Below are 12,569 nucleotides of genomic sequence, written 5' to 3' on the forward strand. Positions count from 1 at the left end.
AGCGCGCAGGAAAGACAGAGAGAGACAGAGAGATAGAAAGTTGGAAATCACTCCCCAGGAGGGATGGCCATGCCACAATTCCTTTTCCTCCATTTTCCTCTTAGGATTTTGAGCACACATGTGCATGCACCTGGCATGGGTTTCAACCCACCGGATCTGGGACTCAAACTGTGAGCATGTGGGAGTCCAGTACTTTAAACACCTGCTGGGCCCCTACAGGAAAAGTTTTAAAAATTATCTAATTTTTTAAAAAGGTGTTTTCTTTGCTATAGGGCACATGCGTTCGCCAGAAAGACAGAGACAGAAAGCGAGAAATCACCCCCCAGGGGGGATGGTCACATCGTAATCCCTTCTCCATTCTCCTCTTGGGATCCTGGGCACGCACGCACATGCAGCTGGCGTGAGTTTAAGACACCAGGTCCGGAACTTGAACCGTGGTCGACTACATGGGAGTCCAGCGACATAGCCATTACGCTAACTGCTGGTCCCTTATTTATTTATTTTTTAATTTTCAGAGTGTACATGAGCTTTTCAGAGAGAGAGGAAGAGGGAGAAAGCAGTCCCCAGTGGGGCATGGTCACACTCTATCTCCTTCCCCATTTCCCCACCCTGCTGAGAGCTTGGGTATGCACACACGTGCACCCAGTGTGTTTTTCAAGCCAGGCATGATGAGACTTCAGCCTCATGGCTAGCCATGTAGGATCTGGATGGCTTACTCACTAACCTAAGAACTGGCCCTTAAGTTCCCTTTAACTATCACAATCGGTGACATAACAATGACTCTAGTGTAACAATAATCTGTTCTTAGTCTCAACGTTGTTTAGGATTTTGGTAGAAAAAGAGAAATAAAAAGTAATTCAGAGTAGGACATCATCATTTGTTGCAGGTGGTACTGTATTCAAAATTTGACCTCACTTTGAAAGAAGGGGAATGGTGAACCAAAGACATTTAGTGGACCAGTGAGTGAGTATAACCTTGGCATCAAATTAAGTTTTTCCTTTTCCTCACTGCCTGAGGGGATCTTTCTTCAAATTCTGTTTCGATTAGAGTACTGCCAGGGGAGGAACATAGTACCATTTGGCATCTTACTGCCTGTACCAGTTTGTGTTCTTCCATCTCTGTTATCCCGCTCTGGAGATTTAACCATGTCTTTACCCTCAACGAGATTTCTCAAATTTCGTTTCTGTTAAGTCCTAAAATAGAAATACTTGGAAAGTGCCCGAAGAAAAGAATGAGGACAAAAAAATATTTTAAAAATAAGCTTATATATTTAATCAAAATGGACTCTTTGGAATACCTACACACATAAAATAGACAATACTACATCTCTTACGTACATACAATCTTTTTCCAAAGAACATGAAAGCTCTAGGATTTAATACATTTTTTAAGAATGCAAGCCTATCGGTTTTCTCATACCTATGCAAGTAAATAATCTTACATTTTAGCATTGCTTTCTCTGAAATAAATATTTTCAGAGCTTTGGGGCACATCTGATATGTGAATCACAAATTCTTGTCCATCTTTTAGAGTTACGAGGGCCTCTTGTCCCATAGGAAGGCTGAATGTGATAGCACTTTCGGTGGCCCTGTCTTCCAGCAATACCTGGATGACCTTCGAGGAGGGAAATATTTAAAAGGAAAAAAAAAAGAGAGAGAAAGTCAGAGTGTTCCATGCTGCAGAAACCACCATTTGAATTCTACTGCGCCCTTGCCCCAAGCCTGGGACCTAATTTTGTACATTTATTCTGCTGGAAGAGATCCAAATTTCTCAAGGAAATGCTTGAGGTCTGCTGAGGGCTCCATGGGACTCACTCTCTGAGGATACTGCAGAAGAAATGGCATGGGGAGTGGGAACAGGTGGGCTCTCTTTAGGAAAAAAAGTGGGTCCTGCAGTTTGTAAGAAGCACACTCCAGCCTTGTGAGCGCAGACCCACACTCATCCTTTCTGGACAGGAGAGAGTGTAGACCACTGTGGATGCAGGGGAGCCTGTGGAAGGCACCAGGGTCTCTGGGCCTCTTGAGCTCCTACTTCCTGCCCTCTGGATGGACTCTAATCCCAGTGTTCTCTAATCCCATCTCAGGAGCCGATGCCATCAGCTCACTTCCCACACCTGTTGTCCAATCCGAGGGGATGTCGAAAGTTTGTGGGAAATGCAACGTAAGTATGGGTTTATTTTGGTGCAACATTTTTTTCTAACTTTTTAAAAGTTTTATTTCTTTTTGCCAGAGGACATATGCACTTCTCAGAGAGAGACAGAGAGAAGGGGCGAAAGCACCCCACAACGGAGTGTGATTACACCACAATCCCTTCTCTAGTTCTCCACCCTGCTGGGACTTAGGGGCAGGCATGTGTGCCTGGTATGTTTTTCAACTTGCCGGGTCAGGATCTGAACAGTAATTGGCCACAAGGGACCCAGTTTTCTTTCTTTCTTTTTTTTTTTCATTTTTTTTTATTGCTTTATACTTTTATATATTTCAAATTGTAAAGTTCTTCATAATATTTGGGTCACAGGTGATAGTCTATAACCTATGTTCTTTTTTTTTTAAATTACCTTTTTCCCTTTTCTTTATTTACAGTCATTCACTATACATCAATACAGTATACAAAATGAGTTTTTCCATCCAGAATACATTGTATATTGGCTCAGTCAAGGATATTACAACACATGTTACCAACAAATAATTTTCTATTTCTTGTTTCTTAAATATTTTGCCTTCCCCCCAACCCTTGATTCTCTACCTCTCACCCTCTGCCAATTCTCCCCCGAACACACACACTGTCTCTGGTAAGTATGGTTGTTTTCCATGCCTTTTTTGTTCACATTTTACTGACTCACTAAAGATCTTAATTAATTTTAAAACTTTCAATAGCAAGTACAGCTGATATATTCATATTTATGAATGCATGTCTGACTTTAGGCATAAACCTCAGTGAGTAAAGTGAACATACTATAAAGTAGCACCTCGCAGGGGCTACATAGCTTACTGCAGTCATTAAATAGGTGTTAACAGGTATTTTTTAATTTTTTTTTTTTTGGAGAGGTTTTTGCTATAGGTTTTTGCCGGGTGCGTGCGCTTGCCAGACAGACAGAGAGAGACAGAGAGACAGAAAGCGAGAAATCACCCCCCAGGGGGGATGGTCACACCACAATCCCTTCTCCTCCATTCTCCTCTCGGGATCTTGGCTCGTACGCACACACGCCCGGCGTGAGTTTTAAGCCACCGGGTCCGGGACGCGAACCGCGGTCAACTACATGGGAGTCCAGCAAGATAGCCATTACGCTAACTGCTGGTTCCCTAAATTTTTTTTTATTTTAAGAAAAAAACATTTTTAGTTTTAATAGATCAAAATCAAAAAATGTTAAGAGAAATTTGCTTAAAACTTAAAGCCAGGAAAAAGCTTAGGATTTAGTTCAAATAGTAGGTAGGTGAACCTATTAACAGTTCAAGAAAAGACAAAAATCTTTAAATATGGAAATCAAAGCATCAAAGAAAATCAGAAATGTTTTAGTCTAGTGTCAAAAAATTCTATTTTAGGGAACCAACAGTTAGCGTAATGGCTATGTCGCTGGACTCCCACGTAGTCGACCGCGGTTCGTGTCCTGGACCCAGTGGCTTAAAACTCACGCCGGGCGCGTGTGCGTGCGTGCCCAGGATCCCGAGAGGAGAATGGAGGAGAAGGGATTGCGGCGTGACCATCCCCCCTGGGGGGTGATTTCTCGCTTTCTGTCTCTATGTCTCTCTCTGTCTGTCTGGCGAGCGCACGTGCCCTACAGTGAAAATCTCTCCAAAAAAAAAAAAAAAAATTCTATTTTACTAGTTCAGACTCAAGTAATTAATCTCTCTTCTATTGAATTTGCAGTGTTTCCGTGGTCTGATTTTTCCACTCTGGAAGTTAACATTCAACTCTGGACTTGTCCCTACCATTAGGCTGGCCATTCTCTTGGTTGTTTCTTGTACTCTGATTTCTGTGTGTCCGACTTTAGTTTTCCTGGTAGAGCACTCCCTTCAGCACTTCTTGGAGAGCTGGTCTGGTGTTGGTAAATTCTTTCAGGTTTTATGTATCTGAGAATGTTTTTGTCTTTTTTTTCCCCATATGAAGGATAATCATGCTGGGTATAGTATTCTTGGTTGAAATTGTTTTTCACTTAACACTTTGAATGTATTTTCCCATTCTTTCCTTGTCTATTGTTTCTGATGAGAGGTCTTATGGGATATCCTTTGAAAGTAACTTAACAGTAGTCAGTAGTATACTCTTGCCAGTAGTATCTTGTCTCTGTCTGTGATTTTGGTCAATCTGGCTATGATGTGCCTGGGGGAAGATCTTGGGTTGATTCCATGTGGGGTCCTTCATATTTCTTGGGTATTTGAGTGCCTCTCTAGGTTTGGAAAGTTTTCTTTCAGGATTTCATGGAATAGACTATCTTATTAGTTTTTTTACCTTCTGGGATACCAATGATCCAAATGTTTGGGCATTTCATGGTATCTAGTATTACTTGTATGCTAGTCTCATTTTGGGGGGTTATTTCCTCAGTCTTTTTGGTGAATTTTTCTAGGTCAGAGGTTCTATCATCACATCTGAGATTCACTGTTCTGCATGATCTAACCTGCTTTTGATGTTTTCAAGGGAAGTTTTGATTTCTCGTATTGGAGCCTTCATTTCTAACAATTCCATTTGATTCTTTTTTACAATATATATCTCCTCTTTCAGCTCAATGAAGAACTTCCTCACCTCCTGGAACTCAATGTCTCTTTTCTCCTGCTTCTTCTGGAGTTCATTGTCTCTCTTCTCCTGCCTCTCTGTTAGTTTTGGCACTATAAATATTTTAAAATTTTCTATCTGACATTTCCATGGGTTCCCTTGTATTCTCTGGCTCATGGCTAGATCTGGGACGCAGGAGGATGAAGTGTGGGCAGAGGGTCTTTGGTGGTCGTAATCTGGGTTCCAGTTTTCTATATGCAGGACCTAATTGTTGCACTGCAGGGCCAGCTCTAATGCAAAATGTTTTTCAGTTGCTATTTAGGTGTTTTTTTGTTTTTAAGAGAGATTTTTGCTGTAGGGTGTGTGCACTCACCAGAGAGATAGAGACACATAGGCAGAAAACAAGAACTCAGCACTGGGGGTGGAGGCAGGGGATGGAGTTGGCCACTCTGCAATCTCTCCTGGCCTGAATTTTCAACTGGGACTAGAACTCTACTCAACTGCATGGGAGTCCAGCAACGTAACCATTGTGCTATCTGCTGGTCCCTGTTTGTTTTATAATGGTCCCTTTCCATGAATTTTTTCGAGACCCCTTTGTCTACCATTTGTTGGGGGAAACCTGTGAAAGCCATCATCTGCTATTGGTTGGATTGCCACGTGACTGAGGGAGCAACAGATCTGAGAGATTCACAGGTTCTGCTTTAGCTTCAGCTCTCACCAGCTTACCCTGCCTGTCTTCCCATCAGAGAAACTGATACTCTGCCAGTCACCCCTTAGCTCCAGGGAACCTGAACTCCTTTCAAATCCTTGGTCACTGGTTGATTTAAAACCAATAGAAATGTAATATACTAGGTGTGTGCCCCAAATCCTAGGAGAACGGAGGAGAAGGGATTGTGGAGTGGTAGGGTGATTTCTCACTTTCCTTCTCACTTTTTCTCTCTGTCTCTCATGAGTGGACAAGCCCTATGGCAAAGGCCCTAAAAACAAATGAAAACGAACAAACAAAAAACAACCCTCCCCCTAAACCAATGAAACGCACCTTCTTGGTTTAATTTTATCAATACATTCCCTATAAACTGATATATTTTGACAAAGATGCTCACTTTTTTTTCAAGAGATTTTTGCTATAGTGCACACGTACTTGCCGGAGAGACAGAGACAGAAAGGGAGAAATCACCCCCTGGGGGGACGGACACCACATAATCTCTTCTCTGTTCTCCTCTCGGAGACAAAGATGTGCACTTTGAATGCAAGGTTCATGAAACAACGTTTCTTACTCGCTCTCTAAATTCAGCAATGATCATCACCACCCAGTGAAAAGATACTTTTCTTCTTTTTCAAAAAATTGTCTTTACCTTCACCCTAGAGCCGAAGAGTTGCTTAACTTTCAAAATATTTTTGCTCTGCTCTAATCTATGAGGGTATGGCCTAAAGTAAAAGCAGTGTCATTTGTTCTTGAAAAATAATACTCTTTATTGAATATCACTGCCACTGTGACTTCATTCTCAAACGGGCCTTGGCATCTTACTTTTTTTTTTTTTTTGAGAGAGATTTTTGCTGTAGGGCATGTACGCTCACCAGAAAGACAGAGAGAGAAAGAGAGACAAAAAGGGAGAAATCCCCCTGCCGGGGGGATGGCCATACCGCAATCCCTTCTCCTCCATTCTCCTCTCGGGATCTTGGGCATGCATGCACACGTGCCCGGCGTGAGTTTAAGCCACTGGGTTCAGGAATCGAACTGCAGTTCACTGCATGGGAGTCCAGCGACATAGCCATTATGCCAACTGCTGGTCCGGGCATCTTACTATTTTAACATCCCAGGAATGTAGAAGAGTGATAGATAGAGCAATTCCAAATACTGACTTGAGTAATCGTTGTAGGTGTGGGCAGTGCTAAATTGCTCATGACTGAATCCCACGGATGTGCAGCTGAATGGATGTTAACTCAGGGCAGATGAGAAAGATGGGACAGGAAGAGGGACAGGAAAGAAGGTGGGAAGAGCACCCTCTCTGCATTCCATCTGTAACTAACCTGAGGTTATCTCACGGATAATTAGGAGAGCAGGGGTTCGTGCCCTAACTGATCTCCTTCTAAGACTGACCCCTTCTCAATGTCCTCTCTCTCCAGAAAATATTCTAGCATATGCTTTCGTTCCAAAACTGGTGGTTTGAAAGTATATTATAAATGTCTTCAGTTGGCTAGCCACAGTGGGCCTGTGCTCTGAAAACTGATACCATGTGGAAAGGTCCCAGGACACAGAGAGGGTGCTCTTCTTGTTCTGAATAATGGAAATGCAAGGAAAATCAGAAAAGGTAACTTTCTGGTCTTCCATTGTTTAAGTCATAATAACGATGCAGCAGGCATGAACCACAAAAGCAGGCTTAATTAATCTCTGATGCATACTATGGGGCCGGCAGGTGGTGTGGTGGTTGGGAGCTTTGGACTTCTGCATGGCCAACCATGGTTCGAGTTCCAGACCTGGAGGCTTGCTTTCTCTCTCTCTCTCTGTCCTCTCTCACTCTTGCTCTCACTTTGTCCCTCTCAGGTCAAATTAGAATAAATAAATAAGGTTAAATAAATAACTCTTAAAAAAAATCTCTGGTGCATACTACCTTGCAGTTTATGACATTCATCTGCTAGTATGGCTTTATTATGTAGTTCAATTAAGTATTTAATATCTTCTCTTTGGCTCCCATTAATTAAATACAGGTCAAACATCATTGCAATGAACTGCAGATGGGCCAGGGCAATGGGTGGGGAGCATGAGGGAGAGTGCTCAGATTATGAGGCTTTGCTGGAGACATAACAGCAATGATAAGTTGTTACAGAGTGCTTACTATAGTCTAAGAAATATTCTTGAGAATTTTGCGATGGTTAACTTATTTAAACTTTATTAACTGCCCTATGGGATTGCATATTATTATACATACAAGCAAAGCAATTTGCTTAAGGTTTTCAGCTAAGAGAGAGAGCAGAAGAGGCGGAATTAGAATTTAGGAATTTATATATCAGATTATCCACTTACCAGACTTGAAGATCGTTTTTGAGTTTATTTCTTTATTTTGTTGAGGGGGCACCCTCACTAGGGCTCCCATATCGCAGTCCCCAGTCTCAGTCAGGACATGGGTAAGTGTGTTCATGCCTGGTGTGTACAGGGAGACCCCGGGATGCAAACCTGGGACCTTTCCACATGGTATCAGCTTTGCAGAGCACTGGCCCTCTGTGGCTAGCCAACAGAAGATATTTATAATATACTTTCAAACTACTAGTTTTGGAACGAAAGCACATGCTAGAATATTCTCTGGAGAGAGAGGACATTGAGAAGGGGTCAGTCTTAGAAGGAGATCCGTTAGGGCATGAACCCCTGCTCTCCCAATTATTCGTGAGATGACCTTGGGTTAGTTACTCAACCCCCTCTGAAACCTCAGTCAGGCTATCTGTGAAAAGGGGCGAGGATGACATATCTCACTAGGATGAAATGATGCTTTCTGGGACCAGCAGTTAGCGTAATGGCTACGTCGCTGGACTCCCACGTAGTCAACCGCGGTTCGAGTCCCGGACCCGGTGGCTTAAACTCACACCAGGTGCATGTGCATGTGTGCCCAAGATCCCGAGAGGAGAATGGAGGAGAAGGGATTGTGGCGTGACCATCCCCCCTGGGGGGTGATTTCTCGCTTTCTATCTCTCTGTCTCTCTCTGCCTGTCTGGAGAACGCACGCACCCTATAGCAAAAACCTCTTCAAAAAATAAAAAATAAAAAATAAACGATGCTTTCCATCCAACCCAGCACGGGCATACTATCATTGTCCGTGATCCACCCCCTTCTAACCATGGCTGGAGAGGTAACAGGTAACTACCGATTACTTTGCTGACTAGTGAGCATGTAAAATTTGACCAAGATTCTATGTCCAAGCTCCAGTCAGACCTTGGGCCTTCTTTGGCCTGCGTGCTTCCTTGTAAGATCCAGTTGCAGTAAAGAAACCAGCTAAGTCAGGTGAGCAGGGACAGCCCTTCCTCTTCCTCAGTATCTGATCAGGATCCCCAGGTGAGGTCTGATCACCTGACTGACCTGTTTTCAGCAAGAATCCTGTTAGGTCGGTTTAACCAGAATCCTCCCTACCAATGATGCCCCTCTCAGTGATGTTCTGCCCTGGTCCCTGGCTATGAACTCCATCTTCCTGTACTGTCTTCTGAGTTGAGTCCAATCTTTCTCTGCCACTGCAAGACCCTGGTGACGTCTATTAAGTTGGTCTTGAATAAAGTCTCCCTTACCGTGCTTTAAAAAGATCACTGACTGATTTCTTTAACAGATGGTCATGTTGCAGTCCGACCTCTCACTCCAGCCTCTGAGCACCAGGAGCTTAAGGCTGTGGCCAGCTCCAAAGCTGGTACTGTCAGGGCTCCACAGAATGCCCCGACACTTGCCCAAGTGAACTCACCATTGGCCAGCCCTTGAAGGGCTCTGCCACAGGCCTTAATGTCAAGGCGCAGGGAGAGTCATTCTGGGCACAGCCTGGTCAAGCAGTCCCTGCTTCCAACCTCTCTGGGCCTTCTTTCCGCAGCAGCCCTAAAACACAGGCTCCTTATTGGCTCCTTCACTGTCCCCAGCTGTTCCCCTTCTACACAGGCTCAGCTCCCATCTGCACGTGTGGTCCCAAATTTGGGGTCAGTATTTCACACCTCACTGATGCAGTCTGCTTCACCATATGGAAGTGAATTTTTCATCTGCAGAAATTCATCTTATTCTAATGCGTAGGGAGCATCCAGTGTAGCTAGATATTTGAATTTGCTATTTCCTTCTCTTTTATTGGAGAGATTTTTGCTATGGGGTGTGTGCACTTGTTGGAGAGACAGAGAGACAGAATATGTGAGAAATCACTACCCGGGGAGAAGGCCATACCACAATCCCTTCTCCTCCATTCTTCTCCTGGGATCTTGGGCACGCATGCACACGTGCCATGTGAGTTTGAATCCACCAGGTCTAGGACTGGAACCGCCATGTGAAAGGCCAACAACATAACCACTACGCCATCTGCTGGTCCTGGAATCTACTACTTCAAATGAAAAGGCAGTGACCACATACAGGCAGGCCGAGTGAATCTGCACACTGGAGAGCTGCATTTCTGCTCCTATCGTTTTCTCCAACATGGCGCATCCGCTAAGCAGAGCTCAACCACGGTTCATACCCGATCTCTGCAGCTGGAGAACTCGGAGTAGGGGTTTTGGTTTAGGAAAAAAGATTCCTGGAAGGTTCTGACTTATTTTGACAACCACAAGGTAGGAGCACTTTCAGGGTGTGCCTTATTCTCATGGCCACGACCACTGGGAACCCCAAGGGCAATGCTTTTGCTTCCATTAGTCTCCTACCAAGTGTGACTTTTTTTTGGGAGAGGTTTTTGCTGTAGGGCGTGTTTGCTCTCCAGACAGACAGAGAGAGACAGAGATAGAAAGCAAGAAATCACCCCCCGGGGGGATGGCCACGCCGCAATCCCTTCTCCTCCATTCTCCTCTTGGGATCTTGGGCATGCATGCACACACGCCCAGAGTGAGTCTAAACCACCGGATCCGGGATGTGACTCATTTATTCAAAAGGAGAACTTGTGAGTACAAAAGGAAGACTACAATGACTGAACATCAAATATGTATATGAGGGGACTTCAAAAAGTTCATGGAAAATATAATTGATGTATGAATTAATTTTGGTGCAAAAATATTGGATCATCAGAAAAGTCATGACGTATTTATGTATGTTTTTCTATATAAAAATACATCATGACTTTTCCAAGGACCCAGTAGTTTTTTTCATAGTATACATTTTCTATTAAATTTTTGAAGGTCCTTCCCCCATACAAGTTTTAGAAATTAGTACTAAGACAATTGTGGTCACCTTTTTTTTTTTTTAAGAGAGATTTTTGTGGTAGGTTACATGTGCTTGCTAGAGAGACAGAGTAGACAGAAAAGCGAGAAGGGGTTGTATGATCCCTTCCTGGATTTGGGGCACACATGCACACACACACAGAATGTTTTAAGTTGCTGGATCCAGGATTCAAACCATGGTGGACTCCGTGGGAGTCCATTGTGCCATCTGCTAATCCTGTGCGGTCACTATTTGTATTTATTTATTTATTTATTTATTTAAATAAGTCATCCCTCTCTCAATGGAAAAGTTTCCGTTGCTTTCTACACAAGTCTAGTTTCTCTTCTTGGCCTTCAAAGCCTCTTTGACCTCTCCAACCTGTATCCCGATCCGCTCAGGCATGGACCGCCTTCTGAGTTGCGCTGTGGAGTAAGAATGAACTTGAGACCAGGAAGGCCGGGGCTGCACTCTCTGAACCGTCATCTCCTCGTACTCACTTGTGCTGTGAGTCTGTGCAAGTCACGCAGCGTCTCGGTTTCTCCATCCATCATAAGACACTGCTAAGAACAGATACTCAACAGGATTGCACTGCTTCAAGCTGATGTATTTAAAAACTATTGGCTGGGTGTTACAGAAAAGCAATTCTTATTTTTATATCTTTTAAAAAATGTTTCCTTTTTTTAAAAAAAGTTTATTTCTTCCATGAGCGAGAGAGAGTGAGAGAGTGCCAGCATCCCCAACAGGGTCTTTTTTTTTTTTTTTTTTTTCTACTTTTAAGGATTATTTATTTTTATTAATTAATATTATTTAAAATTTTTCTATAGAGCACATGTGTTCACCAGAGAGAGAGAGAGAGAGACAGAAGGAAAGCAAAAGAGCAAGCCCCCAGGTCTGGGACTCGAACCAGTTTTGGCCAAGTGGGAGTCCAGCATCTTAACCACTGCACCTCCTTCTGGTTCTCCCAAACACAGTCTTGATCCATCACCTACCCTTAGCTTCAGTCAGCCAAGACCCTGGCACATGTGTGTGCAACACACTCATGAAGCTGGAACCTCCCATATGAGTTGGCCTTGCGGAGCGTCCTGTTTTACCACTGTGCTACCACTACACCCCTATTTGTTATTTTTTTCAGTTGTACCCGATTCAACTTTTCAAGATCCTTTCTATTCAGACTATTTAATGTTTGAGTGTTGGAGGCATTTTCAGTGCATGGCATTACTTCAGCGGTGAGTGGTGCTCTGTGGCTCAGTCAGTCCGACCATGCCAGGCAAATTTGGAAAGGCAAGACCGAGGGCACCCAAAAAGCCTACACTGCTAATCATGCCAGCACACTATAACACTATAAGCCTGAGCCTGCCAGCGACTGACAGGACAGGTGTCATAACTGCCCCTGGCAAATCACCTGAAGCAAAGATGATTCTGGAATTCTTTTTTTTTTTTTTTTTTGAGAGTTTTTTGCTATAGGGCACGTGCGCTCGCCAGAAAGACAGAGAGACAGAGAGACAGAAAGCAAGAAATCACCCCCCAGGGAGGATGGCCATGCCACAATCCCTTCTCCTCCACTCTCCTCTCGGGATCTTGGGCATGCACGCACACGTGCCCAGCATGAATTTAAGCCACCGGGTCCAGGACTTGAACCACGGTCGACTACATGGGAGTCTAGCAACATAGCCATTATGCTAACTGCTGGTCCCTGGAATTCTTCATTGTGATGTGGACAATGAGATCTTTATGGGGTTCCTAAGCTCCTTTCAGTTCTTATTTCCCCTGAAACAACCATGGAGAAGCGGGGCCCTGGTGTCTTTACCTTATTGCCCGTGGCAGTGTCCACCAGGAAGCCCAGGACACTGAGCACCAGGTCACTCACACCCACAGGGCATTGGCTGTGGCCCGCGTGGTTCAGCGTCACCCAAGGGGGCTCCACACTTGGGCTCACGTACTCCTCCTGGGTTGGTGAAGAATCCGGAGGTTGGAAAAGGGCCTGGTCTGGCTGCAGAGACTGGGCAGC

The 12,569-nt window shown here is 44.0% G+C and overlaps 1 protein-coding gene and 1 long non-coding RNA gene across 2 annotated transcripts in view; one reads left to right on the plus strand and one right to left on the minus strand.

The window, feature by feature from the left end:
- Positions 1-807: 807 nt before the first annotated feature.
- LOC102491583 (uncharacterized) overlaps positions 808-12,569 on the plus strand; it is a 15,375-nt gene continuing 3,613 nt past the window's right edge. The window contains exons 1-2 of the long non-coding RNA XR_337119.2: positions 808-963; positions 2,084-2,160. This is a non-coding gene — a long non-coding RNA (uncharacterized LOC102491583). The remainder of the gene's footprint in view (positions 964-2,083; positions 2,161-12,569) is intronic.
- RFX8 (regulatory factor X8) overlaps positions 1,410-12,569 on the minus strand; it is an 85,775-nt gene continuing 74,615 nt past the window's right edge. Inside the window, 3 exon segments of the mRNA XM_027767521.1 lie at positions 1,410-1,614; positions 12,369-12,554; positions 12,556-12,569. The exon segment at positions 12,556-12,569 is cut by the window's right edge and continues 138 nt beyond it. Of these exon segments, the coding sequence (XP_027623322.1) occupies positions 1,438-1,614; positions 12,369-12,554; positions 12,556-12,569 (377 nt within the window). The 3' untranslated portion in view covers positions 1,410-1,437.

Source organism: Tupaia chinensis, unplaced genomic scaffold (genome assembly GCF_000334495.1).
Source record: "Tupaia chinensis unplaced genomic scaffold, TupChi_1.0 Scaffold144276_1, whole genome shotgun sequence".
Taxonomy (NCBI): Eukaryota; Metazoa; Chordata; class Mammalia; order Scandentia; family Tupaiidae; genus Tupaia; species Tupaia belangeri.